This window comes from Carcharodon carcharias, chromosome 1 (assembly GCF_017639515.1).
Source record: "Carcharodon carcharias isolate sCarCar2 chromosome 1, sCarCar2.pri, whole genome shotgun sequence".
Lineage (NCBI taxonomy): Eukaryota > Metazoa > Chordata > Chondrichthyes > Lamniformes > Lamnidae > Carcharodon > Carcharodon carcharias.
In genome coordinates, this window is record NC_054467.1 from 1437703 (window position 1) to 1463974 (window position 26272).

General features: G+C 44.0%; 1 protein-coding gene across 2 annotated transcripts in view; it reads right to left on the minus strand.

The window, feature by feature from the left end:
- Positions 1 to 121: 121 nt before the first annotated feature.
- bdh2 (3-hydroxybutyrate dehydrogenase, type 2) overlaps positions 122 to 26272 on the minus strand; it is a 75778-nt gene continuing 49627 nt past the window's right edge. Inside the window, exons 10-11 of one of the 2 annotated variants that reach the window (XR_005943501.1) lie at positions 16844 to 16961; positions 122 to 195 (exon numbers count right to left, since the gene is read on the minus strand). Coding sequence is in view for 1 of the 2 variants with exons in the window: in XM_041191164.1 (XP_041047098.1) it covers positions 16908 to 16961 (54 nt within the window). In the remaining variant the exon portion in view is untranslated. Of the gene's footprint in view, positions 196 to 16196; positions 16962 to 26272 lie in introns of those variants that run through there. The other variant, XM_041191164.1, reaches the window with a different exon arrangement.

The window sequence follows — 26272 nt, forward strand, 5'->3', positions numbered from 1 at the left end:
AGAGGCAGAGGTCAGGATATACTTTGCCCTTTTCATGTAACCACAGCATTGAGCTTTTGGGTGAGTGGGGGTTGTTGGTGGAGACCAAAAAGGGCAATTCCTTTTCTTGCAGAAACTGTTCCTCCAGTGCATAAGGTATGAGGGCAGTTTTCCATCAATGACATCTTCATTGTTGATATTGGAACACCTGTAATTCTGTAAAAGAATCATCAACATGTGCTTCAAAATCAGGTTCTATGACATTCAAATGAATGCAGTGAAATTTCCAAACTTGGGTAAGCTGCACAGTCTCATTAATCCGCTTACTGACAGTAACAGAGTTAACATAGCCTTCTGGCGTATGTCTCCAAGCTGAGTGGCAATCACAGCATAATAATAGATTCTAGCTATTGAAGGTTATTGTATTGCCATGAACACAACTTTACAACATGGTTATGTTTTAAAATCTACCCTTTAATTTAAATTGAAACAGAACATTCTGAAAGTGGGGGTGGTGGTGGGGGAATGGTAAAGTTAGGATAAAACACATCAGCTCGGTACTTGCCTACGTGATCTGGTTGCTATGGGGAGAGAAACACAAACAAACCCACAAATGTTGGGTGCCAGTTTTAACACTTTTCACAGAAAAGCTGTTGCAGAAAGGGTAGAGATCTAATGCTGTGATCAAGGTGAACTTTTGTGTTAGATGATAGATGGAGGGACAGGTAGTATTGTGGAGGCGGGGAGGCTGCAGAAGGATTTGGACAGGTTAGGAGAATGGGCAAAGAAGTGGCAGATGGAATACAACGTGGGGAAGTGTGAGGTCATGCACTTTGGTAGGAAGAATAGAGGCATAGACTATATTCTAAATGGGGAGAGAATTCAGAAATCTGGAGTGCAAAGGGATTTGGGATTCCTAGTCCAGGATTCTCTTAAGGTTAATTTGCAGGTTGAGTTGGTAGTTAGGAAGGCAAATGCAATGTTGGCATTTATTTCAAGAGGACTAGAATATAAAAGCAGGGATGTGCTGCTGAGGCTTTATAAAGCTCTGGTCAGACCACATTTAGAATATTGTGAGCAATTTTGGGCCCAGTATCTCAGGAAGGATGTGCTGGCCCTGGAGAGGGTCCAGAGAAGGTTCACGAGAATGATCCCAGGAATGAAAGGCTTAACATATGAGGAACGTTTGAGGACTCTGGGTCTATACTCGATGGAGTTTAGAAGGATGAGGGGGGATCTGATTGAAACATAAAGAATACTGAAAGGCCTGGATAGAGTGGACGTGGGGAAGATGTTTCCATTAGTAGGAGAGACTAGGACCCGAGGACACAGCCTCAGAGTAAAGGGATGACCTTTTAGAACAGAGATGAGGAGAAACTTCTTTATTCGGAGAGTAGTGAATCTATGGAATTCATTGCCACAGAAGCCTCTGGAGGCCAGGTCATTGAGTGTATTTAAGACCAAGATAGATAGGTTCTTGATTGGTAAGGGGATCAAAGGTTATGGGGAGAAGGCGGGAGAATGGGGTTGAGAAACTTATCAGCCATGATGGAATGGCGGAGCAGACTCGATGGGCTGAATGGCCTAATTTCTGTTCCTATGTCTTATGGTTAACAACCAAGCAGGATGGTGGCGAGAGTTTGGTATCTGTATAAAAAGTAAGGGAACAGAACAAACTGGCACTCTTTTGCATTAACTAATTAACTGAAATGTGCCTTACAAAGCATTTTTACACAACGCCTGGCCTCTGGCAGATATGCAGCATTACAGGAACAGTCCCACAGTCACTCCCAGCTCTGAAGCAGCTTCACTTCTTCCTGCTCTGCTAGGTCGAAACTCAGTGTTTGCCAACGATCATTCAACTCAGCTAGAATATTCTGGCTCCAATTATAACCAGGAAGGCAAACCTCAGAGGCCAGGCATTGCGTAAAAATGCTTTGCGAGACACCTTTCAGTTAATGCAAAAGTACCTATTCTTTAGTTTGATATATTAGTTACCTGTTAAGTAATGTTTGATGTGTGATTTTGGATGTTTGTTACAGTAAAGGTTTTAAAATGTGAAATATTGTTCTCCACTTTCCATCAGTCACTTGGAAATTTTTTTTTTAAAGTTCTCTGCCTCTACAGGGATCATAATAGTATAAAAAAAAAGTCAACGTAACCCAGATTTTGCAATAAAAATGATAACAAAACTCAGTTCGCTGTCATTACTCCTTTGAAGTTGCCAGCAACTTCTCGAATCCAGTTAAATGCAGATGTTCAGAAATTGTCAATTATTCTACATTTCTCTGTAAAGTTGTTGTTGAAGTAATTAGGAAACATTAAACTGATGAACACCTTTTTACACTCAGTCATGCTGTAAAAACCCTTGATAAAGTTGCATCCTATGACGTATATTTGGAATTTTAACAGTGTACTAAGTTCATAATTACTGCTGAAAAACCCCTGTGCCTGGAAAACTAATTTTTATATTTGTGGAATGTTGAATTTTCCGATTAGGATAAAAAAATTAAATATATTTTTTATAAGCTTGTTTTAGCTTCTACCTTAAGCCCAGTTTTCAATCAAATATTGAAGATAAAAGATAATTAGTGGTCTTTACTTTCTGGTTTGTTGACTGTGAGAATTCTTCAGTGTGATTGGTTGCCTACCCTGCTTGATGACACCAATATTTCTGGATGCTTGAAGCCAGATTCAAACTGATGTCAGGAAAGGGAAAATCCATGTCACATAGATCTTTGCGAGCGGCTCTCTTTTGAGATCAGCGGTGAGTGCAATTGTTTTACTGAAGTTAGATGGTTATTAGCGAGTTTGGCTCAATAGCACTGTCCATGACATCTTCCATCACTTTGGGAAAAGACTGATGTGGTAATTAGCTAGATTGAATTTAAGAACATAAGAAATAGGAGCAGGTGGAGGTCATTTGGCCCTTTCAGCCTGCTTCATCATTCAATAAGTTTATGGTTGATCATCAACCTCAACTCCACCTTCATGCACTATCCCCATATTCCTTCATTCACTTGGTAGCCAAAACTCAATCCATTTGTTTTGAATATACATACTAGAACATTTAAGTTCCTATGGGGTTGGGAATTACAATGATTCATTGCACTTTGAGTGAAGAAATTTCTCCTCATCTCTATCCTAAGTGACTGACCCCATGTTCTTGAGTCCCCAGTCAGGGGAAACATTCTCCCAGAATCGACACTGTCAAAGCCCCTTAAGAATCTTATGGGCTGGATTTTTGCTACTGAGGTGGGTAGCTTGAGTCAGGATATTGTACTTGCATGTTAGATATTGTACTTGCATGTTAACTTAGTAATTTACAAGGACTACAAAATGCCCCTGAATAGCAAAATTTCCCAGTTTCTCACCGGTTTAAAACATTTTTTTTTCTGTTTTTCCTATCAAAATGGATAACTTCACTCTTTTCCACATAATTCTGAATCTGCTAGTTCTTGCTCACTCATCCAACCTGTCTGCAGCCTCTTCCTCACTGCTAACTCAGCCCCCTAATTTTGTATCAACAGCAACCAAAAATATTGAGTCTTGAAAGGATGTAAAGTGCCCAATCAAAAGATGAGGTGCTTTTTTAAATTCATTTTACAGGATGTGGGCGTCGCTGACTGGGCCAGCATTTATTGCCCATCCCTACTTGCTCTTGAGAAGGTGGTGGTGAGCTGCCTTCTTGAACCGCTGCAGTCCATGTGGTGTAGGTACACCCACAGTGCTGTTAGGGAGGGAGTTCCAGGTTTTTGACCCAGTGACAGTAACAACAGTATATTTTCAAGTCAGGATGGTGAGTGACTTGGAGGGAGGGGAACTTCCAGGTGGTGGTGTTCCTGTGTAGCTGCTGCCCTTGTTCTTCCTATTGGTAGTGGTTGTTGGTTTGAAAGGTGCTGTCTAAGGAGCCTTGATGATTCTCTGCAGCGTATCTTGTAGATGGTACACACTACTATCACTGTTCGTCGGTGGTTGAGGGAGTGAATGTTTGTGGATGGGGTGCCAATCAAGTGGGCTGCTTTGCCCTGGATGATGTCAAGCTTTTTGAGTATTGTTGGAGCTGCTGTTTCTTATATAAGGCTACAGGGATCAAGCAGGGGAGTCAGACTGACTGGATTGATCTACGGATGGCTAGCACGGACTTGATGAGCCAAATGGCCTCCACCTGTGCTGTACATGACTGTATAACTCTATATATTTCCTATATGAGGTTTTAAATGACATGAGATTGCAAGTGTGGGGAAAGTAAAACAATTAACCAATCTGTAGTTAATAGTTTTGGTGAATGGTGGTCAGTAGGTTGTCTAGCAGGAAGTCATTATGTATAGAATTCATTGCACCAGAAAATTCTTTGTCTTTGAAATGTTAAATGTATGCAAATTTGTAAATGTTTGTATTATACTCGGAATATCTTCTAATCGATTTGTTTGATCAACAAGTCAGGCATCAAGAGCAGTTGCAATCCACCAGGATAACTTGAAATGTGCGATTCAAACTCTGCCTACCTGACTGGTGAAGCTGATTGCATGGTTAATGGGGAAAAACCTTCTTGATAAATGTGGTTATTTTCTGTGTAATTATAATTCTTGTAAATAAATTCAAATATTAAGTTTTAACCTGAATAGTACATTTTTACCTTTTTACATAGCAACATAGGATGTAGGAGCACAAGACCATTCTGCCTTTTGGGCCCGCTCTGGCATTCAATACGATCATGGCTGATCTGGTTGTGATCTCAACTGCACTTTCCTGTCTGTCTCCTGATAACCATGACTCCCTTGTCTATCAAAAATTTATCTAACTCAGCCCTGAATAACTTCAATGATCCAGTCTCCACTGTGCTCTGGGGAAGAGAATTCCACATAATAATGGTCCCCAGAGAAAAGAATTCTCCTAATCTCCGCTTTAAAAGGGAGACCTCTCATTCTTGATCTATGTCCCCTAGTTCTAGTCTCCTCCCACAAGAGGAAACATTCTCCCAGTATCCATACTATCATCCCTTCAAGATGTTTCAATAAAATCACCCCTCATTTTAAACTCCAATGGATACAGGCCCAACCTACTCAACCTTTTTTCGTGATAACTCCTTCATCCCAGGAATGAGCTGAGTGAACCTTCTCTGAACTGCTTCTAATGCAATTATATATTTTTTCAAATAAGGAGACCAAAAGTGAACACAGTATTCCAGATGTGGTCTCACCAAGGCCGTGTACAGTTACAGTGAAATCTCCCCACTTTTATATTCCATTCTCCTTCAATAAACACCAACATCCCATTTGCCTTCCTAATCACCTGCTGTACCTGCATACTAACTTTTTGTGATTCATGTACCAGGACAGCCAGATCTCTCTCTACCACTGAGTTCTCCAATCTCTCTCCATTTAAATATTATGCTGCTTTTCTATTTCTGCCAAAGTGGACAAGTTCACATTTTCCCACATTATACTCTATCTGCCAAATTTTTTCCCACTGACATGTCCGTATCCCTTTTCAGACTCTCCACTTCCTCTTGACAACTTAGTGCATCTAGATGCACTATCTTGATATCATTGGCAAATTTAGCAACCATGCATTCAGTCCCTTCCTCCAAATCATTGATATAGATTGTAGCTAGTTGAGGCCCAGCACTGATTGTTGTAGCAACCCACTCGTTACATCTTGCCAGCCTCAAAAAGACCCATTTATCCCTACTCTCTGCTTCCTGTTAGCTAACTAATCCTTTGTCCATGCTAATATATTACCCCTACACCATGTGCTCTTACCTTGTTTAGTAAGTAACCTTTGATTTGTCACCTTATCAAATGCCTTCTGAACATACAAGTACACCACATCTGCAGGCTCCCCTTTATCCGACTTTCTTGTTACTTCCTCAAAAAACCTCTTAATAAATTAGTTAAACACAATTTCTATTTCACAAACCTATGTTGACTCTGCCTGATAATATCATTTCTAAGTATCCTCCTATAATAATGGGTTGTAGCAATTTCCCTGTGAGCGATGTTAGGCTAACTGGCCTATAGTTTACTGCTTTCCATCTCCCTCCTTTGTTGAATAAAGGTGTTACATTAGCTATTTTCCAATCCATTGGAACCCTTACAGAATCTGAGGAATTTTGGACAATTATAACCAATGCATCTCGGAATCTCTGAAGTCACTAGGATGCAGATCATTTGGTCTTGGGGCCTTGTTGGCCTTTATGTCTAATAGTTTTCTTAGCATCTTTTCCCTAGTGGTGGTGATTGTTTTAAGTTCCTCCCTCTCTTTCACCTCTTGATTTTCAAGTACCTTTGTAAAGTTTTCCAAATCTTCTACAGTGAAGACCGACACAATATCTGCTCAATGCTACCGCCAAGGCAGAGAGCATGAAATGGCAGTGGGCTATCTAACCAGGAGCCAGTCAGAACCTGCGTTCTAAAAGAACAATGAATATGTGACATCACAGGGAAGCAGGTAGGTGATTGGCTGATGAATATTTCTTGTTTCTCGTATCTTGGAGAGCAGAAGAAAAGGGTGAGAGTCCAACTGGGCATAAAAAGCATTGGAGGGAGTGAGACTTCACTTGGAGACCAGGGGAAGGAGTGGGAGCTGGGTGGGGCATAAAAAGCAGCCAGTGAGCGCAGACAGAGATCCAAATGTGATGTCAGGAATAACAAGTGACATTTGCACAGGGGTAGGAACTGATTGGTGAGTAACTGGTGAGAATTTCTACTTTCTAGTCTCCAGTTTATAATAATTAATCTGTAAAATAAAGGCATGAAAGAGAAGCTCAGCCATGTGGAGTGTGCATCCTGTGACATGTTGGAAATCATGGATGTTTCTTATAGCCTAGATGACCACATGTGAAGGAAGTGAATCAACTGCAGAATCTTGGGCTCCAGGTTTTGGAACTTGAGTGATGGCCAGATTTACTGTAGTGCATACACAAGGCTGAGAACTATATTGGATAGCACATTTAGGGAGGTGGTCACAGCACCGGTTAGGAGAGTACTGGCAGAGAGGGAATGGCTGACCGCCAGAGTGTAGGAGGTCCAGGCAGGTAGTGAGGAGCTCCCTGAATCCATCTCACTCAATAACCGGTTTTCCAATTTGGGCGATGGTTCCTCAGAGGAGTGCAACTAGAGTCAAATCCATGGCACCATGGGTGACTCAGCTGCACAGGAGGGGAGGAAGAAGAGTGGAAGAGGAATGGTGGCATGGGATTCAATAGTTAGAGGAACAGACAGGCGTTTCTGCGACTGTGGATGTGACTTTTGGGGAGGGTTTAAACTAGCTTGTCGGGGGATGGGAACCAGAGAGAGAATTCAGATAGAAGAGAAGCAAAGCTGGTAATGGTAGGAAGAAAAGTAATAAACAAAATTAGAAGGCAGTGGAAAAATGGCCAGCATCAAATAGGGTCAAAATATAGAAAAATATTAAGGCAAACTTAAAGGCACTCTAACTGAATGCGTGCAGCAATTGAAACAAGGTAAATGAATTAGCGGCACAAATAGAAGTGAATGGGTATGATCTAATTGCCTTTATGGAGCCATGGCTGTAGGATGACCAAGGCTGAGAACTGAATATTTAAGGGTATGCAATATTTAGGAAGGATAGGCAAACAGAAAGTGGGGTAGTGCTGTTAATAAAGGATGGGATCAGTACATTGGTAAGAGAGGATCTTAGATCGAAGGATCAAGATGTCGAATCTGTTTGGGTGGAGCAAGAGGAAGCAAACACTGGTGGGATTTGTTCATAGACCACCAAACTGTAGTGGTAATGTAGAGCATAGTATAAATCAGGAAACTGGAGGTGCATGTAACAAGGGTAATACAGTAATCATGGGGGACCTCAATCTACATTTAGACTGGGTAAACCAAATTAGTAGTAATGATGTGGAGGACAAATTCCTGGAATGTATATGAGATGGTTTTCTAATGCAATATGTTGAGGAGTCAACTAGGAAAGAGGTTAGTTTAGATGTTGTATTATGCAATCTTTTTTTGTTTGGCCAGGTATAGAGCAACAACTGTAATTTTACATCAAGGTGGTCAAGCCAGGATATTACATCAGTCTGATACAGGCGGTATCACTGTAATACCTCCTTAGTACTTGTTTCGGGAATCGAGTTATGTATTCCATGGTCTGTTCTGCGTGGCCACAGTCCCACACAGGAGAGTTTTTAATTTTCTATTTGTGCATTAGGTATCCACATCTGCCATGGTTTGTACGGATGTGGTTCAGGGATACCCATGAGCTTTGTGGGAGGTCAGAACCAGGGCCCTTCTATGTTGGGTCTTTCACGAGGTATTTGTTCATGACTCCTTGTGAGGACCATTCATTTTTCGCAGCTTCTGAAATTGCATTTCGTGAGGTTGTGTGCATGGGTCCAAAAGAGCTTACATGACTTCAATTGGAGGTGAGGGATGCAATGAGAAAAGGCTAATTAAAAATTTTGTTGTAAAGGAGCCTTTAGAAAAGAGTGACCATAATACAATAGAATTTTACATTAAGTTTGAAAGTGATGTACTTCAATCCAAAACTAGGGCCTTAAATTTAAACAAAGGAAACTTCAAAGGTATAAGAGGTGAGTTGGCTGTGGTAGATTGGGAATCCATATTTAAAAGGTATGACTGTAGACTGGCAATGGCTAGTATTTAAAGAATTAATACATAGCTTGCAACAAATATAATCCCTTTGAGGCACAAAAATCCAACAGGAAAAGCGATCCAACCATGGGTAACAAGACAAGTTAAAGATTGCATTAGGTCAAAGGAAGAGGCCTATAAAGTTGCCCAAAAAAAAGCAAGCCTGAGGATTGGGAATATTTTAGAATTCAGCAAAGGAGGGCCAAGAAACTGATAAAGAAGAAATGGAATATAAAACTAAACGAGTGAGAAACATAAAAACAGAACGTAGAGCTTCTATAAGTGAAAAGAAAAAGATAAGCAAAGTCAATTGTAGAGCCCATTACAGGTAGAGACAAAATTTACAATGGGGAATAGGGAAATGGCGGAGAAACTAAACAAACACTTTGTGTCTGTCTTCACAAAGGAAGATACAAAAAGCTCAGAAACATTAGAGAATCAAGGGACTAGCGAAAATGAGGAACTGAAAGAAGTTAGTATTAGTGCAAAAGTACTAGAGAAATTAATGGGACTGAAAGTTGATAACTCCGCAGGACCTGATGATCTACATGTCAGTGTGTTGAAAGAGATGGCTGTGGCGATAATGGATACATTGGTGATCATCTTCCAAAATTCTATAGATACTGGAACAGTTCCTGCAGATTGGAAGGTAACACATCTAACCCCACTATTTAAGAAAGGAGAGAGAAAGAAAATGGGGGAACGACAGACCTGTTAGTCTGACATCAGTAGCAGGGAAAATGCTAGAATTTATTATAAAGGATGTGACAAGAGGACACTTAGAAAATAAAGGTAGGATTGGGCAGGGTCAACGTGGATGTAACTAGCAGAATAGATAATGGGGAACCAGTGAATTTTTTAAAAATTAATTTGTGGGATGGGGATATCGCTGGCTGGGCCAGCATTTATTGCCCATCCCTAATTGCCCTTGAGTGGCTTGCTAGGGCATTTAAGAATCAACCACATTGCTGTAGGCCTGGAGTCACATGTAGGCCAGACCAGGTAAGGATGACAGGTTCCTTTCCCTAAAGGACATTAGTGACCCAGATGGGTTTTTACAACAACCGACAATGGCTTCATGGTCATCACTAGACTTTTAATTTCAGATTTGTATTGAATTCATATTTCACCATCTCGCATGGTGGGATTTAAATCCAGGTCCCCAGAGCATTACCCTGGGTCTCTGGAATATCAGTCTAGTGACAATACCACTATGCCCCTCTATTTGGATTCTCAGAAGGCTTTTGATAAGATCCCACACAGGAGGCTAGCAAACAAAATTAGAGCACATGGGATTGGGAGGAATATACTGGCATGGATTGAGAAATGGTTAATGTACAGAAAACAGAGAGTAGGAATGTCATTCTCAGGATGACTGGCTGTTACTTGTGGGGTACCACAAGGATCAGTGCTTTGGCCACAGCTATTCACAATCTATATCAATGATTTGGATGTGGGGATTAAATGTACCGTTTCCAGATTTGCTGATGACACAAAGCTAGGTGGAAATGTGAGTTGTGAGGAGGATACAAAGAGGCTTCAAGGGAATTCAGACAGGCTAAGTGAGTGGGAAAGAACATGGCCGATGGAATATAATGTGGAAAAATGTGAGGTTGTCCACTTTGGTAGGAAAATCAGAAATGGAGAGCATTTCTTAAATGGTGAGAGGCTGGGAAGTGTTGAACTTCAAAGGGACTTGGGTGTCCTTGTTTATGAGTCACTGAAAGCTAACATACAGGTACAGCAAGCAACTAAGAAGGCAAATTGAGTGCAGGAGCCAGGAAGTGTTGGTGCAATTATATAGAGCCTTGGTGAGACTTCACCTGGAATATTGTGTGTAGTTTTGGTCTCCATGTTTGCCATTGAGGGAGTGCAATGGAGGTTCACTAGACTGAGACCTGGGATGGTGAGATTGGGGAGACTGGGTCTGTATCCTCTAGAGTTCAGAAGAATGAGAGATGATCTCATTGAAAATGAGAAAATTCTTACAGAGCTCAACAGAGTAGATGCATGCAGGATGTTCCCCCTGGGCTGAGTGGGGGGAGGGGTCTAGAACCAGGTGACAGTCTCAGAATAAGAGGCAGGCCATTTAGGAATGAGAGGAGGAGGAATGTTTTCAGTCAGATGGTGAATCTTTGGAATTCTTAGTCATTGAGTATGCTCAAGACGAAGATTAATAAATTTCTAGATATTAAAGACATGAAGGGATAAGAGGATAGTGCGGGAAAATGCCACTGAGGTAGATTAGGGACCATGTGCAGAGTTGGAGGTGCAGTAGGGACCGGAGAGGGTAGGGGCCGGGGGGGGGGGGAGGGCGGTACCGTAGGCGGAGCTGGAGATCGGGATGGGGTCAGGGACTGGGGCGGTCAGGCCATGGAGTCGGCTCTCGGGTAGGGAGCTGAGTTGGGACCAGGGCAGTGTCGGAATTGATGCCAAGTCGGCATGAAGTCAGGAATGGCATCGTGGACAGGGACAGGCCGCGATGGAGTCGGGGATGCGGGGCTGTGTGCAGGCCAGGATGGAGTTAGAGATACAGCTGGAGTGGGGTTGGGACTGGGGTAAAGTTGGCGGCAGTGTCAGGGCCAAGCTGGGATGGAGTCATGGGTAGCGTCATAGGCAGGGTCACGCCAGGGCTGAGTTGGGGACAGGGTCAGGCCAGGTTGGGGGTGGGGACAGGCCAGGACTGAGTTGGGGGTGCGGTCAGGCCAGGGTTGGGTTGGGGGAGTGGGGTCAGGGGGCGTGGTCAGGCCAGGGTTGGGTTGGGGGAGTGGGGTCAGGGGGCATGGTCAGGCCAGGGTTGGGTTGGGGGAGTGGGGTCAGGGGGCGTGGTCAGGCCAGGGTTGGGTTGGGGGAGTGGGGTCAGGGGGCGTGGTCAGGCCAGGGTTGGGTTGGGGGAGTGGGGTCAGGGGGCGTGGTCAGGCCAGGTTGGGTTGGGGGAGTGGGATCAGGGGGTGTGGTCAGGCCAGGGTGGGGTGGGGGTTTGGGGTCAGGGCGTCGTCAGGCCAGGGTGGGGTCAGGAGGCGTGGTCAGTGTTGAGTTGGGGAGGGGGGGGCATGGTCAGGGTGGGGTGGGGGTGGGTTCAGGGGACGTGGTCAGGCCAGGGTCGGGTTGGGGAGGTGGGGTCAGGGGCGTGGTCAGGCCAGGTTTGGGTTGGGGGTTTGGGGTCAGGGGGCCATGGTCAGGCCGGGGGTGGGGTCAGGGGGCATGGTCAGGCCAGGGTTGGGGTGGATTTGAAAATTTGAATAAAATTAAACCATGATATCACAGGAAGATTGTGACTTGATTGGCTGGTGTGTTTTACTGTTGTGTTTCCCTTTCCTTAAAGTCAGGGAGTTAGACTAAGCAGCTGGCAAATTTTTTTAAAAAATTAAATCAGGATTATTTAAAACGTTCAGTTTTCCTATATTTAAGTGACATCAATGAAGTAGCTGGTGAGTCTCTTTTTTAAGTAGCATGGTTTATTAGTCATAGCAATGTTTATTATCTATTAGAGGAATTACAGGGCAGCTTTGACCCCTAGAGTACATCTCTAGTGCAATATGGGAACTCCAGGATACTTTCTGTGTCCTGGATGACCATTTGTGCAGGAAGTATCTATCGTCAGTGGCAGCAGCTTGAGCTCTGGGTTTCGGAACTTGAGCAGCAGCTGGTATCACTGCAGTACATCCTGAGTTTGAGAACTTCATTGATAACACATTTTGTAGATGTGGTCATGCTGCAACTTTAGAGTATGCTGAGAGAGAGAGAATGGGTAATCACCAGTCAAAAAGAAACAGGCAGGTAGTGCAGCAGTGCCCTGAGTGCATCCTTCTCTCCAAACAGCATTCAGTTATGAATAATGATGACAGTGATCGTTCATCTGGGGAGTGCAGCCAGAGCCAAGTTCATGACTGGCTCAGCTGCACAGGGGTACAAAAAAGACCAGGACAGCAATAGTATTAGGAGATTCGATAGTTAGGAGAACAGACAGGCATTTCTGCGGGTGCTGACGTTAATCTAGGATGGTATGTTGCCTCCCCCAGTGCCAGGGTCAAGGATGTCACTGAATAGCTTCAGGGCACCCTGAGGGGGGAGGATGAACAGCCAGAGGTCATGGTCCACATCAATACCAACAACATAGGTAGAAAGAGGGATGTGGTCCTGCAGTCAGAGTTCAGGGGAAGGCGCCGTAGTGGTAACGTCACTGGACTTGTAATCCAGAGGTCCAGGCTAATCCTCTGAGGACATAGGTTCAAATCCCACCACAGCAGCTGGTGGAATTTAAATTCAATTAATTAAGTCTGGAATATAAAACTAGTCGCAGTAATGGTGACTATGGCAACTATCAATTGTTGTAGAAACTCAAGTAGTTCGTTAATGTCCTTTAGGGAAGGTAATCTGCCATTCTTACCTGGTCTTCCCTCTGAAATTGCCTAGCAAGCCACTCAGTTCAAGGGCAATTAGGGATGGGCAATAAATGCTGGCCTTGTCAGTGATGCTCACAGAAGAAAAAAGTAGGAAATTAGCAAACAGGATCTCAAAGGTAGTATTGGCTGTCTTATATTTATTTCCTCTTGTTCTGGATTCACCCACAAGCAGAAAGTTTCCACACACTGCCTTTTTCAAAGTCACTTCATAATTTTAAAGATCTCCGTCATTCTCATCTTGGTCTTCTCTTCTCCAGAGTAGAGAGCCCCGGTCTGCTAAATTTCTCCTGATAATTGACATGTTTCCAAGGTGTTTTTTAATTATCAGAACTGGAAACAGATGTATCTGATAATTAGATTTTATTTGCAGCCTGTAGCACTTTCTCTTGGTGAAGTTACAAGTTTATTTTGAAGGAAATCATTAACAAATCAAATTTTCCAAAGGTGGCAAGGGGAGGCAGAAGGGGAACATCTGGAAATCATGGCTCATATTGCAACCAATGACATGTAGAAAAAAACTGTTACAGCTCGTGTGTATGGTAACAGTAAATTACAACAGGTTAATGTGTGGCTGGAGGAATGGCGGAGGAGGGAGAACTTCAGATTCCTGGGGATTGGAGCCAGTCTGGAGCAGTGGGAACAGGTTGCACCACAACAGGACCGAATCAATGTCCACATGTGGTGATGGAGATTTACTGTAAATAGGCAGGGAGAGGGGCACCAGGCTGAAGTATTAGAGAGGAGATACACACCAATGAGTGGGAGAGGCAAACAGTAATAGAATAAAGAATAGGATGAATGAGACCTGGGGCAATGGGGAAGCAGACTAAGATAGATTTGGAGCAGGTGCATAAAAGCAGGGAGTGTGGTAAATAAGCTTGGCGAACTGCAGGTGCATCTAGCCAAGTGGGATTATAAACAGAGATCTGACTCAGATAAGAGGAGGAATGGGTACTTAATCTTTTGGCGATAACGTATGCAGAAAAGATAAAAGAAAAAAAGGAGGGGTGGCTGTTTTCATCAAAGATACTGGTACAGCACTTGAAAGTGATGATGCACTTGAGGTCAAAGACAGAATTGATTTGCTTAGAATGAAGGAACAATAGAAGAGCTTAGACTGCTGGATATATACTGTAGACCACCCAATAGCCAGACAGTGATAAAGGATTAAATTGCAGAAAGATGTCAAAATCTTAGGGTAATGATAATGAGGAACTTCAATTGTCCTGATATAGATTGGGAAAATAACAATGTAAAGGGAAAAGAAGGGAAGCAATTCCTGAGATGTGTACAAGAGAACTTTCCTGATTATATCTTTTCTGTTTGACGAAGAAGGAAGCGGTGGTGGATCTAGTTCTGGGGAATGAAGTGGGGCAAATGGAACATGTTTCAGTGGAGGAGTATCTGGGGAACAGGCATCACAAGATATTATTAAATTTAGAGCAGTTATGGAAAAAGAACACATAAAAATCAAATGTGAAAATATTCAATTAGAGTTAAACAAAATAAGTGACAGTCATTTGTTGACTCATTCCTCAGGGCAATGCCTTGACCAATTAGGGTCAGGCTACCTGGTTTAAATTTCAAACAATGCTTGGCAGTTAACTGTCAATCACTGTCACTGGTGCATTCTCTATAGTAACGCCTCTACCAATCAGAGTCCACTTGCCAACCTACCAGCACTCTCTTCACATATAGAATAAATTGTGTTTTCCCCTTATTTTGGTATTCTTGTGGTGTCCTGATGAGTGCAAAATGAAAAGCTTCTACACGTCTCTTTTTCTTGGCAATGCTGAAGTTCTGTACTACCAAAGGACAATTAGAGGAGAGTTAATTTCAGTGACTTGTAAAGGGATCTGCCCCAGGTGGTCTGAAATCAAAGATTGGTGGGTAAAACGAGTAAATGAGCAATGGAAAACCTTCGAACAGGAGATAGTTTGGACATGAAGGAGCCCCATTCCCTTCAGGAGAAAAGGAAGGACATCCAAAGCTAGACCCCCCCGGGGTTTAAAGATATAGAGATTAAACTGAAATAGAAAATGAGACAGGTTCATAATGCAGTAGAAGAATGGAGGAGAACTGAGAAAGGAAATGAGGACCAAAGAGAGTGTCTGAGAATAGATTAGCAGATGACATAAAAAGGGAATCAAAAAATCTTCCATAAGCATATAAAAAGGATAGTCAAAGGAAGGCTGATTGGAGATGAAAAAGGAGATCTTAGGCTGAAGTGAGTACTTTTCATTTGTATTCACTAAATAAGAGAATGTTGCCAAGGTCACAATATAAGAGGGAGGAGAGAAATTGGACAGGATAAAAATAGATAGAGATATGGTTGACAATGCTCAAAGTAGAAAAGCCACTTGGCCTTGATGGGATGCATCCTAGGCTATTGATGGAAATACAAGTGGGAATTGTGGAAGCTCCAGACACAATCTTACAATCCTCCTTAAATGTCAGCTGTGGCTTAGTTGGAAGCACTCTTGCCTCTGAAGACCGTGGGTTCAAATTCCATTCTAGAACTTGAGCACAAAAAGCAAAGCTGACGCTCCAGTGGAGTACCGAGGGAGTCCTGCACTGTTGGGAGATGCCATCTTTCGGACAAGATGTTAAACTGAGGGAGGCTCAACCTGTCCTCTCAGATCTCATGGTACTATTTCGAAGAAGAGTAGGGAGTTTCTCCCTGGCGTCATGGCCAATATTTATCCCTCAATCAAAAGCACAAAAAAATTATCTGGTCATTACCACATTGCTGTTTGTGGGAGCTTGCTTTCCACAAATTGGTTGCCATATTTTCTACATGGCAACAGTGACTACGTCATGGGCTATAAACAGCTCTGGGATGTCCAGTGAACATGAAAGGCCACTATATAAATGCAAGTCTTTGCTTTTCTCTCTTAGAGATGGGAATGGTATAATTAGCTCAATTCTAGGCCCCACACCTTAGAAAGGAGGTCAAGGCCTTAGTGAGGGCACAAGGGAAATTTAGTAAAAGCAAAATACTGCAGATGCTGGAAATCTGCAATAAAAACAGAAAATGCTGGAAAAACTCAGCAGCTCTGGCAGCATCTGTGGAGAGAGAAACAGTTAACGTTTCAAGTCCGTGTCACTCTGGAGCAGAGTCATACAGATTTAAAACGTTAACTCTGTTTCTTTCTCCACAGATGCTGCCAGGTTTTTCCAGCATTTTCTGTTTTTATTAAGGAAATTTAGTAGATTGGTTAGTTATGTGGAAAATCTTGAGAAACTGGAGTTGCTGTCCTTAGATCAGAGAAAGGGAAAATTTGATGGACGGGTTCAAAATCATTAAGTAAATAAGGGTCAATAACCAGAGAACAAAGATTTACTGTGACTGGTAAATGGAACCAGAGGCAATGCAGAATAAGGAACAAACATTTTTTTTAAATCAGCAAGTTGTTAAGATCTGGAATGCACTGCCTGAAAGAGTGATGAAAGCAGATTCAACAGCAACTTCAAAAGGAGATTGGTTAACTATTTGAAAAGAGAGAATTTGGAGGGTTAAGAGGAAAGGGCAGGGGAGTGGAATCAATTGAATAGCTGTTTCAAAGAGCTGGCACAGGCACAGTGGGCTGACTGGTCTCCTTCTGTGCTGTATCATTATCTATGTGGATGATTTTCTGCATGCATGCTTCTATGGCACAGACTTTTTGGGAATTTCATTAGGGATTTAAATATGTGGCAAGTAGTTAGATGATAGGCTGAACTGCAGTCCTGGTGGGTGAGTCCCTGTCTGGAGAGTCACATTGAAAAAATCAGTTTCAAATGTACAGAACTGAAAAATGACAAGTCATCCATTCATAAGTGCAAGAATACCATCTCCAGCTGGCTGAGTTGAATCAGGTAATTTGTATTGTTCACCATCTGTGCCTTATAATAATCACAAGCTCCATCCTCCATCGATGATAAATTCTTTTCCAGTCACATAGGCTGACTGCAAATACAAACAAACATAAAAATCATCTTGTAATTTAGAATTAATTTTAAATTTGGCTTACAGCTTATAGAATAAACACAAAGAGAACCCAAAGGTAAAAGCACAAAACTGCAGATGCTGGAACTCCAAAACAAAAATAAAAATAAAAATACCTGGAAAAACTCAGCAAGTCTGGCAGCATCTGCAGAGAGGAACACAGTTAATGTTTCTAGTCCGTATGAATCTTCAACAGAACTAAGTAAAAATAGAAGAGAGGTGAAATATAAGCTGGTTTAAGGGGGGTGGGACAGGTAGAGCTGGATAGAGGGCCAGTGATAGGTGGAGATAGCCAAAAGATGTCATAGACAAAAGGACAAAGAGGTGTTGACGGTGGTGATATTATCTAAGGAATGTGCTAATTAAGGGTAGAAAGCAGGACAAGCAAGGTACAGATAGACCTAGTGGGGGTGGGGTGGGGTGAAGGGAAGGGATCGAAATAGGCTAAAAGGTAGAGATAAAACAATGGAAGGAAATACATTTAAAAATAATGGAAATAGGTGGGAAAAGAAAAATCTATATAAATTATTGGAAAAAAGGGGGGTGGTCGGAAAGGGGGTGGGGATGGAGGAGATCTAAAATTGTTGAACTCAATACTGAGTCCGGAAGGCTGTAAAGTGCCTAGTCAGAAAATGAAGTGCTGTTCCTCCAGTTTGCGTTGAGCTTCACTGGAACAATGCAGCAGGCCAAGGACGGACATGAGAACAGGGGGGAGTGTTGAAATGGCAAGCCACAGGGAGGTCTGGGTCATGCTTGCGAACAGACCAAAGGTGTTCTGCAAAGCAGTCGACCACTCTGCGTTTGGTCTCTCCAATGTAGAGAAAACTGCATTGGGAGCAATGAATGCAGTAGACTAAATTGAGGGAAGTGCAGGTGAAATGCTGCTTCACTTGAAAGGAGTGTTTGGGCCCTTGGACGGTGAGGAGAGGGGAAGTAAAGGATCAGGTGTTGCACCTTCTGCAGTTGCATGGGAAGGTGCCGTGGGAGGGGGTTGTGGTGTCGGGGGTGATGGAGGAGTGGACCAGGGTGTCCCGGAGGGAACAATCCCTGCGGAATGCTGCTGGGGGGTGGGGGGGGTGGTGGAGGAAAGATGTGTTTGGTGGTGGCATCATGCTGGAGTTGGCGGAAATGGCGGAGGATGATCCTTTAAATATGGAGGCTGGTGGGGTGATAAGTGAGGACAAGGGGGATCCTATCATGTTTCTTGGAGGGAGAGGAAGTTGTGAGGGCGGATGCGCAGGAGATGGGCTGGACAAGGTTGAAGGCCCTGTCAACCAGCGTGGGTGGAAAACCTCGGTTAAGGAAGAAGGAAGACATGTCAGAAGAACTGTTTTTGAAAGTGGCACCATCAGAACAGATGCAACAGAGGCGAAGGAACTGAGAGAATGGGATAGAGTCCTTACAGGAAGCGGGGTGTGAGGAGCTGTAGTCGAGGTAGCTGTGGGAGTCGGTAGGTTTGTAATGGATATTGGTGGACAGTCTATCACCAGAAATTGAGACAGAGAGGTCAAGGAAGGGAGGGGAAGTGTCAGAGATGGACCATGTGAAAACGATGGAGGGGTGGAAATTGGAAGCAAAATTAATACATTTTTCCAGGTCCAGACGAGAGCATGAAGCAGCACCGAAGCAATCATCGATGTACCGGAGAAAGAGTTGTGGGAGGGGGCTGGGGTAGGACTGCAACAAGGAATGTTCCACATACCCCATAAAGAGACAGGCATAACTGGGGCCCATGCGGGTACCCATAGCCACACCTTTTATTTGGAGGAAGTGAGAGGAGTTTAAGAAGAAATGTGAATTCTGTTTCTCTCTCCACAGATGCTGCCAGATCAGCTGAGATTTTCTAGCACTTTGTTTTTATCTCCCAGACACAACTCTTTCATGAACAAAAAGCCTTCCCTACTCTGCCATGCTCTGCTCTATCTGAAGTTTTGACAGTCGTACTTAAGATGGCGCCAGGTCCTCATTCATGAGGTTGTCATGTTAAAGCTACTTTTTTCTATTGGAATGCATCCTCTGGGTTCTCTTAAACAAAATGTTCAATCCCTCTACACTTCCATCCCCCACTGGGATGGTCTGAGGGCTCTCCGCTTCTTGCTCGAACAGAGGCCTGAACAATCCCCATCTACCACTATCCTCCGTCTGGCTGAACTTGTTCTCACGCTGAACAATTTCTCCTTAAACTCCTCTCACTTCCTCCAAATAAAAGGTGTGGCGATGGGTACCCACATGGGCCCCAGCTATGCCTGTCTCTTTATGGGGTATGTGGAACATTCCTTGTTCCAGTCCTACTCCGGACCCCTCCCACAACTTTTTCTCCGGTACATCGATAATTGCTTCGGTGCTGCTTCATGCTCTTGTCTGGACCTGGAAAAATTTATTAATTTTACTTCCAATTTCCACCCCTCCATCATTTTCACGTGGTCCATCTCTGACACTTCCCTTCCCTTCCTTGACCTCTCTGTCTCAATTTCTGGTGATAGACTGTCCACCAATATTCATTACAAGCCTACCGACTCCCACGCTACCTTGACTGCAGCTCCTCACACCCGCTTCCTGTAAGGACTCTATCCCATTCTCTCAGTTCCTTCGCCTCTGTTGCATCTGTTCTGATGATGCCACTTTCAAAAACAGTTCCTCTGACATGTCTTCCTTCTTCCTTAACTGAGGTTTTCCACCCACAGTGGTTGACAGGGCCCTCAACCGTGTCTGGCCCATCTCCCGCGCATCTGCTCTCACACCTTCCTCTCCCTCCCAGAACCATGATAAGGTCCCCCTTGTCCTCACTTGTCACCCCACCAGCCTCCATATTCAAAGGATTATCCTCCGCCATTTCCGCCAACTCCAGCATGATGCCACCACCAAACACATCTTCCCTTCACCCGCACCCGCCCCCACCCCCAGCAGCATTCCGCAGGGATCGTTCCCTCCGAGACATCCTGGTCCACTCCTCCATCACCCCCTACACCTCAACCCCATCCCACTGCACCTTCCCATGCAACCGCAGAAGGTGCAACACCTGTCCCTTTACTTCCCATCTCCTCACCGTCCAAGGGCCCAAACACTCCTTTCAAGTGAAGCAGCATTTCACTTGCACTTCCCTCAATTTAGTCTAATGCATTCGTTGCTCCCAATGCGGTCTCCTCTACATTGGAGAGACCAAATGCAGATTGGGTGACTGCTTTACAGAACACCTTCGGTCTGTCCGCAAGCATGACCCAGACCTCCCTGTCACTTGCTATTTCAACACTCCACCCTGCTGTCATGCCCACATGTCCGTACTTGGCCTGCTGCAATGTTCCAGTGAAGCTCAATGCAAACTGGAGGAACAGCATTTCATCTTCCGACGAGGCACTTTATAGCCTTCCGGACTGAATATTGAGTTCAACAATTTTAGATCATGAACTCTCGCCTCCAACCCCACCCCCTTTCCGAGCCCCCCCCTTTTTTTTTACATAAATTTATATAGATTTTTCTTTTCTCACCTATTTCCATTATTTTTAAATGTATTTCCTTCCATTGTTTTATCTCTACCTTTTAGCCTATTTCGATCCCTTCCCTTCACCCCACCCCACCCCCACTAGGTCTATCTGTACCTTGCTCGTCCTGCTTTCTACCCTTAATTAGCACATTCCTTAGATAATATCACCACCTTCAACACCTCTTTGTCCTTTTGTCTATGACATCTTTTGGCTATCTCCACCTATCACTGGCCCTCTATCCAGCTCTACCTGTCCCCCCCCATCCCCCCCTTAAACCAGCTTATATTTCACCTCTTTTCTATTTTTACTTAGTTCTGCTGAAGAGTCATATGGACTCGAAACGTAAACTGTGTTCCTCTCCGCAGATGCTGCCAGACCTGCTGAGTTTTTCCAGGTATTTTTATTTTTGTTTAAGAGAACCCAAAGGATGCATTCCAATAGAAAAAAGTAGCTTTAACATGACAACCTCATGAATGAGGACCTGGCGCCATCTTAAGTATGACTGTCAAAACTTCAGATAGAGCAGAGCATGGCAGAGTAGGGAAGGCTTTTTGTTCATGAAAGAGTTGTGTCTGGTGGATAAAAACAAAGCGCTGGAAAATCTCAGCTGGTCTGGCAGCATCTGTGGAGAGGGAAACAGAGTTAACATTTTGAATCCAGTGTGCTTCTTCACTGGGATTCAGTGTGTTCTGAAGAAAAGTCATACGGACTCAAAACGTTAATTCTGTTTCTCTCTCCACAGATGCTGCCAGACTTGCTGAGATTTTCCAGCATTTTCTGTTTTTAATTCAGATTTCCAGCATCCACGGTATTTTGCTTTTAACGTGTGTCTGTAGAAGCTGGGAGTGAATGTGGAAACTGGAGGTGAATGTGGAAACTGGGGGTGAATGTGGAAACTGGAGGGTGAATGTGGAAACTGGGGGGTGAATGTGGAAGCTGGGGGTGAATGTGGAAACTGGAGGTGAATGTGGAAACTGGGGGGTGAATGTGGAAACTGGGGCTGAATGTGGAAACTGGGGCTGAATGTGGAAACTGGGGCTGAATGTGGAAACTGGGGCTGAATGTGGAAACTGGGGGTGAATGTGGAAATTGGGGGTGAATGTGGAAGCTGGGGGTGAATGTGGAAGCTGGGAGTGAATGTGGAAACTGGAGGGTGAATGTGGAAACTGGGGGGTGAATGTGGAAGCTAGGGGTGAATGTGGAAACTGGGGGTAAATGTGGAAGCTGGGGGTGTCTGCAGAAGCTGGGGGTGAATGTGGAAGCTGGGGGTGAATGTGGAAACTGGGGGTGAATGTGGAAACTGGGGGTGAATGTGGAAGCTGGGGGTGTCTGCAGAAGCTGGGGGTGAATGTGGAAACTGGGGGTGAATGTGGAAACTGGGGGGTGAATGCGGAAGCTGGCAGTGAATGTGGAAGCTGGCGGTGAATGTGGAAGCTGGTGGTTGGCGGTGAATGTGGAAACTGGGGGTGAATATGGAAGCTGGGGGTGAATGTGGAAACTAGGGGGTGAATGTGGAAGCTGGCGGTGAATATGGAAGCTGGCGGTGAATGTGGAAGCTGACGGTGAATGTGGAAGCTGACGGTGAATATGGAAGCTGGGGGTGAATATGGAAGCTGGCGGTGAATGTGGAAACTGGCGGTGAATATGGAAGCTGGCGGTGAATGTGGAAGCTGGCGGTGAATGTGGAAACTGGCGGTGAATATGGAAGCTGGCGGTGAATGTGGAAGCTGGGAGTGAATATGGAAGCTGGGGGTGAATATGGAAGCTGGCGGTGAATGTGGAAGCTGGGGGTGAATGCGGAAGCTGGGGGTGAATGTGGAAGCTGGTGGTTGGCGGTGAATGTGGAAACTGGGGGTGAATATGAATTGTGTGAAGTAGTGTTGGAAACAATTTAGTTAACTTTATAAAACCAAAACACTACAGATGCTGGAAATCTGAAAAACAAACAGAAAATGCTGGAAAAACTCAGCAGGCTTAGCAGCATCTGTGGAGACAGAAACAGTTAACACTTCAAGTCCATATGACTCTTCTTCAGAGTTTGAAAATTTTGCCTTCCTTAGCACCTGAAAGGAAGAGAAAAAGGTTCTTGTTAAGGTGTTGGATGAGACGAAGAATGAAATGAAACTGGGGACAAGGAAGCTTTGAGATAGGCTGAGTCGGTGCTGCTGGAGGGAGAGGTCGAGTCTGTACTTTTGGCAGCATATGGCATTGTGTGTGGATCTCAGGATGTGGTGAGAACAACAGTTCGAGGAGTGTTGTATGTCCCGGAGATACCTGTAATCCTGGGTGGATTCAAAACATGAGGGATGGAACTATAGTTGGAATCCACGTGGGGTAAGTCAGACGGAGACAGTCACTGAGGAAAGAAATATGGCTTAATAAATGATCTGAGTGAAAGATCCCCTAAGAAACAGTGGTAGAATTTGGCGTTCAGTTTGTGAATGAGAAACTTTGGTTGGAAGCAACTGTGCTAAACTTAAATAAGGGTAATTACAAAGGAATTAGGGCAGAGTTGGCTGGAGTGGACTGGGAAAGGAGTTTAGCAGAAAAGATGGTTAATGAACATTGGCAGACATTTAAGAAAATAGTTCATGACTCACAACAAAGATTTATCCCAGTGAGGAAGAAGGATTCTAGGAAGGGGGTAAACCAACCATGGTTAACCATGGAAGTTAAGGATAGTATCAAGTTGAAAGAAAAAACATACAATGTGGCAAAGATTAGTGGTAAACCAGAGGATTGGGAAAGTTTTATAAACCAACAAAAGACGACCAAAAAATAAATAGAGGGAGAAAATAAACTTTGAGGGTAAACTAGCAAGTAATATAAAGACGGACAGTAAAAGCTTCTATAAATATATAAAAAGGAAGAGAAAGGCCACAGTGAACATAGGCCTCTTAGAGATGAGGCTGGGGAAACAATAATCAGTCTTGCATCAGTCTTCACGGTAGAAAATACTAATAGCATTCCAGAAATACTAAATATTCATGCAGCAAAGTTGGGAGGGGGGGGAATAATAAAGGAAAATCCAAAGTTATTTTACAGGTACATTAACAGTAAGAGGATAACTAGGGAAAGATTAGGGCCCATTAAGGACCACAGTGGTAATTTGTGTGTGGAGCCAGAAGACGTAGGTAGGGTTCTAAATGAATACTTTGTGTTGGTGTTCACAAGTGAGAGGGACGACATGGGTATGGAAATCAGGCAGAAGGACTGTGATATAATTAAAGAAATTAGCATAGAAAGGGAGGAGTTCTAAGTGCTCTGGCAGGCTTAAAAGTAGATAAATCTCCAGGCCCGGGTGAAACGTATCCCAGGCTGTTGAATGAGGCAAGGGAGGAGATAGCAGGGGCGCTGGCAATAATTTTCAATACCTCTCTGGCCACAGGAGAGGTACCAGAGAACTGGAGGACAGACAATGTGGTACCATTATTCAAGAAGGGAGGAAGGGATAAACCAGGGAACTACAGGCCAGTCAGTCTAACCTCAGTGGTGGGGAAACTATTGGAAGCAATTCTGAGGGACAGAATTAATCTACACTTGGAGAGGCAGGGATCAATCAAGGACAGTCAGCATGGTTTTGTTAAGGGGAGGTCATGTCTGACCAATTTGATTGAATTTTTCAAAGGCTGACCAGGTGTGTAGATGAGGACAATGTATTTTACATAGTCTAATTGGACTTCAGCAAGGCTTTTAATAAGGTCCCGCATGGGAGACTGATAAGGAAGGTAAGGGCCCATGGGATCCAAGGCAATTTGGCAAATTGGATCCAGAATTGACTGAGAGGCAGGAAGTAGAGGGGTGTTTTTGTGACTGGATGCCTGTGTCCAGTAGGGTTCCACAGGGCTCGGTGTTGGGTCCCTTGCTATTTGTGGTATATATAAACGATTTAGACTTGAACGTAGGAGGGTTGATCAGTAAGTTTGCAGATGACACGAAAATTGGTGGGGTGATAAATAGTGAGGAGGATAGCTTTAGATTACAGGAGGATATAGATGGGCTGGTCAGATGGGCTGATCAGTGGCAAATGGTATTTAATCTGGAGAAGTGTGAGATGATACACTTGGGCAGGACAAACAAGGCACAGGAATACACAATGAATGGTAGGACCCTGGGAATTACTGAGGATCAGAGGGACTTAGGTGTGCATGTCCACCGGTCCCTTAAGGTAGTGGAACAGGTAGATAAGGTGGTTAAGAAGGCATATGAAATACTTGCCTTTATTAGCCGAGGCATAGAATACAAGGACAGGAGGATTATGCTGGAACTGTATAAAACGCTGGTTAGGCCACAGCTAGAGTATTACGTGCAGTTCTGGAATCCGCATTATAGGAAGGATGTGACTGCACTAGAGAGAGTGCAGAGGAGACTTACCAGGATGTTGCCTGGGCTGGAGAGTATTAGTTATGAGGAGAGATTGGATAGACTGGGGTTATTTTCCCTGGAGCAGAGGAAATTGAGGGGGGGATATGACTGAGGTGTATAAAATTATGAGGGGCAGAGAGACAGGAAGGAACTTTTCCCCTTAGTGGAGGGATCAATAACCTGGGGGCAGAGATTTAAGGTAAGGGTCGGGAGGTTTAGAGGGGATGTGAGGAAGAATTTTTTCACCCAGAGGGTGGTGGGAATCTGGAACTCACTGCCTGAAAGGGTGGTAGAGGCAGAAACCCTCATAACATTTAAGAAGTATTTGGATATGCACTTGCGCTGCCATGGCATACAAGGGTATGGGCCTAGTGCCGGAAAATGGGATTAGAATAGTTAGGTACTTGTTTGACCGGTGCAGACTCGATGGGCCAAAGGGCCTTTTTCTGTGCTATAGACCTCTATGACTCCATGACTCTATGGCCGTGAAAGCGAGTTTTGGTAAACATCTTGTCAAACACCAGGAGGGAAATGGAAAACAATGAGGGTGAACAGGGCAAAAGAGGCAAACAGAAATCCTGTTGGATAGAACAGCAGGTACCTCTTCAAGGTTGGCATTCCTGGGAGAGAAGCAGCAGTGAATTAAACACTAAGATAGAAGCACAGTACTGTGGATTCTTGAAATCTGAAACAAAAACAGAAAATGTTGGAAAAACTCAGCAGATCTAACAACATCTGTGGAGAGAAACAGTGTTAATGTTTCGAGTCTGCATGACCCTTCTTCAGAGTGAACTTGAAACGTTAACTCTGTTTCTCTCTTCACAGATGCTGCTAGACTTGCTGAGTTCTTCCAGCATTTTCTGTTTTTGTTTTAGTTGACTTTATAACTGGGTAGGAGAGGCAGGGCAGGGAACATTATTAACCCCCAGGAACGTTGGGTTTGGAGGGAGGGGGTGTTGAGAAGTAAAAATGGTTTAAAAAAAAACCCAACTTGTCCACATTTGATTTTAATGGAGGTGGGATGAGAGGGAGGAGACAAATAGGGTCTCAGGAGGAAGGTGGGTCAGTAAAATCTTTTTCATTTTTACCCATTTCATAGGCTCAGAAAGCCAAGAAGGCAAAAGGGGGCGAGATGAGCAGGATCTATGCAGTAAGTGCCTTTCCAGCACTGCTAGTGGGCCAAAGACCAACAAGCTTACCTGTTCCCCTTCCCATGATTGACCAGTTCTCCCAGCCCTCCTTTGAAAACGCGCTCTCCCCCGACTAACCACACTTTCTCCCAATCACCATCTTCCCCCCCAACCACACTCTCCTCCCTGCCCATCATCTCCGCCCCCTCATCCACCATTGTCCTGACCCTAACAATGCTTTCCTCTTGATCACCATCTTCTCCCCCAACCACTGACCATGCTGTACCGTCCCAAC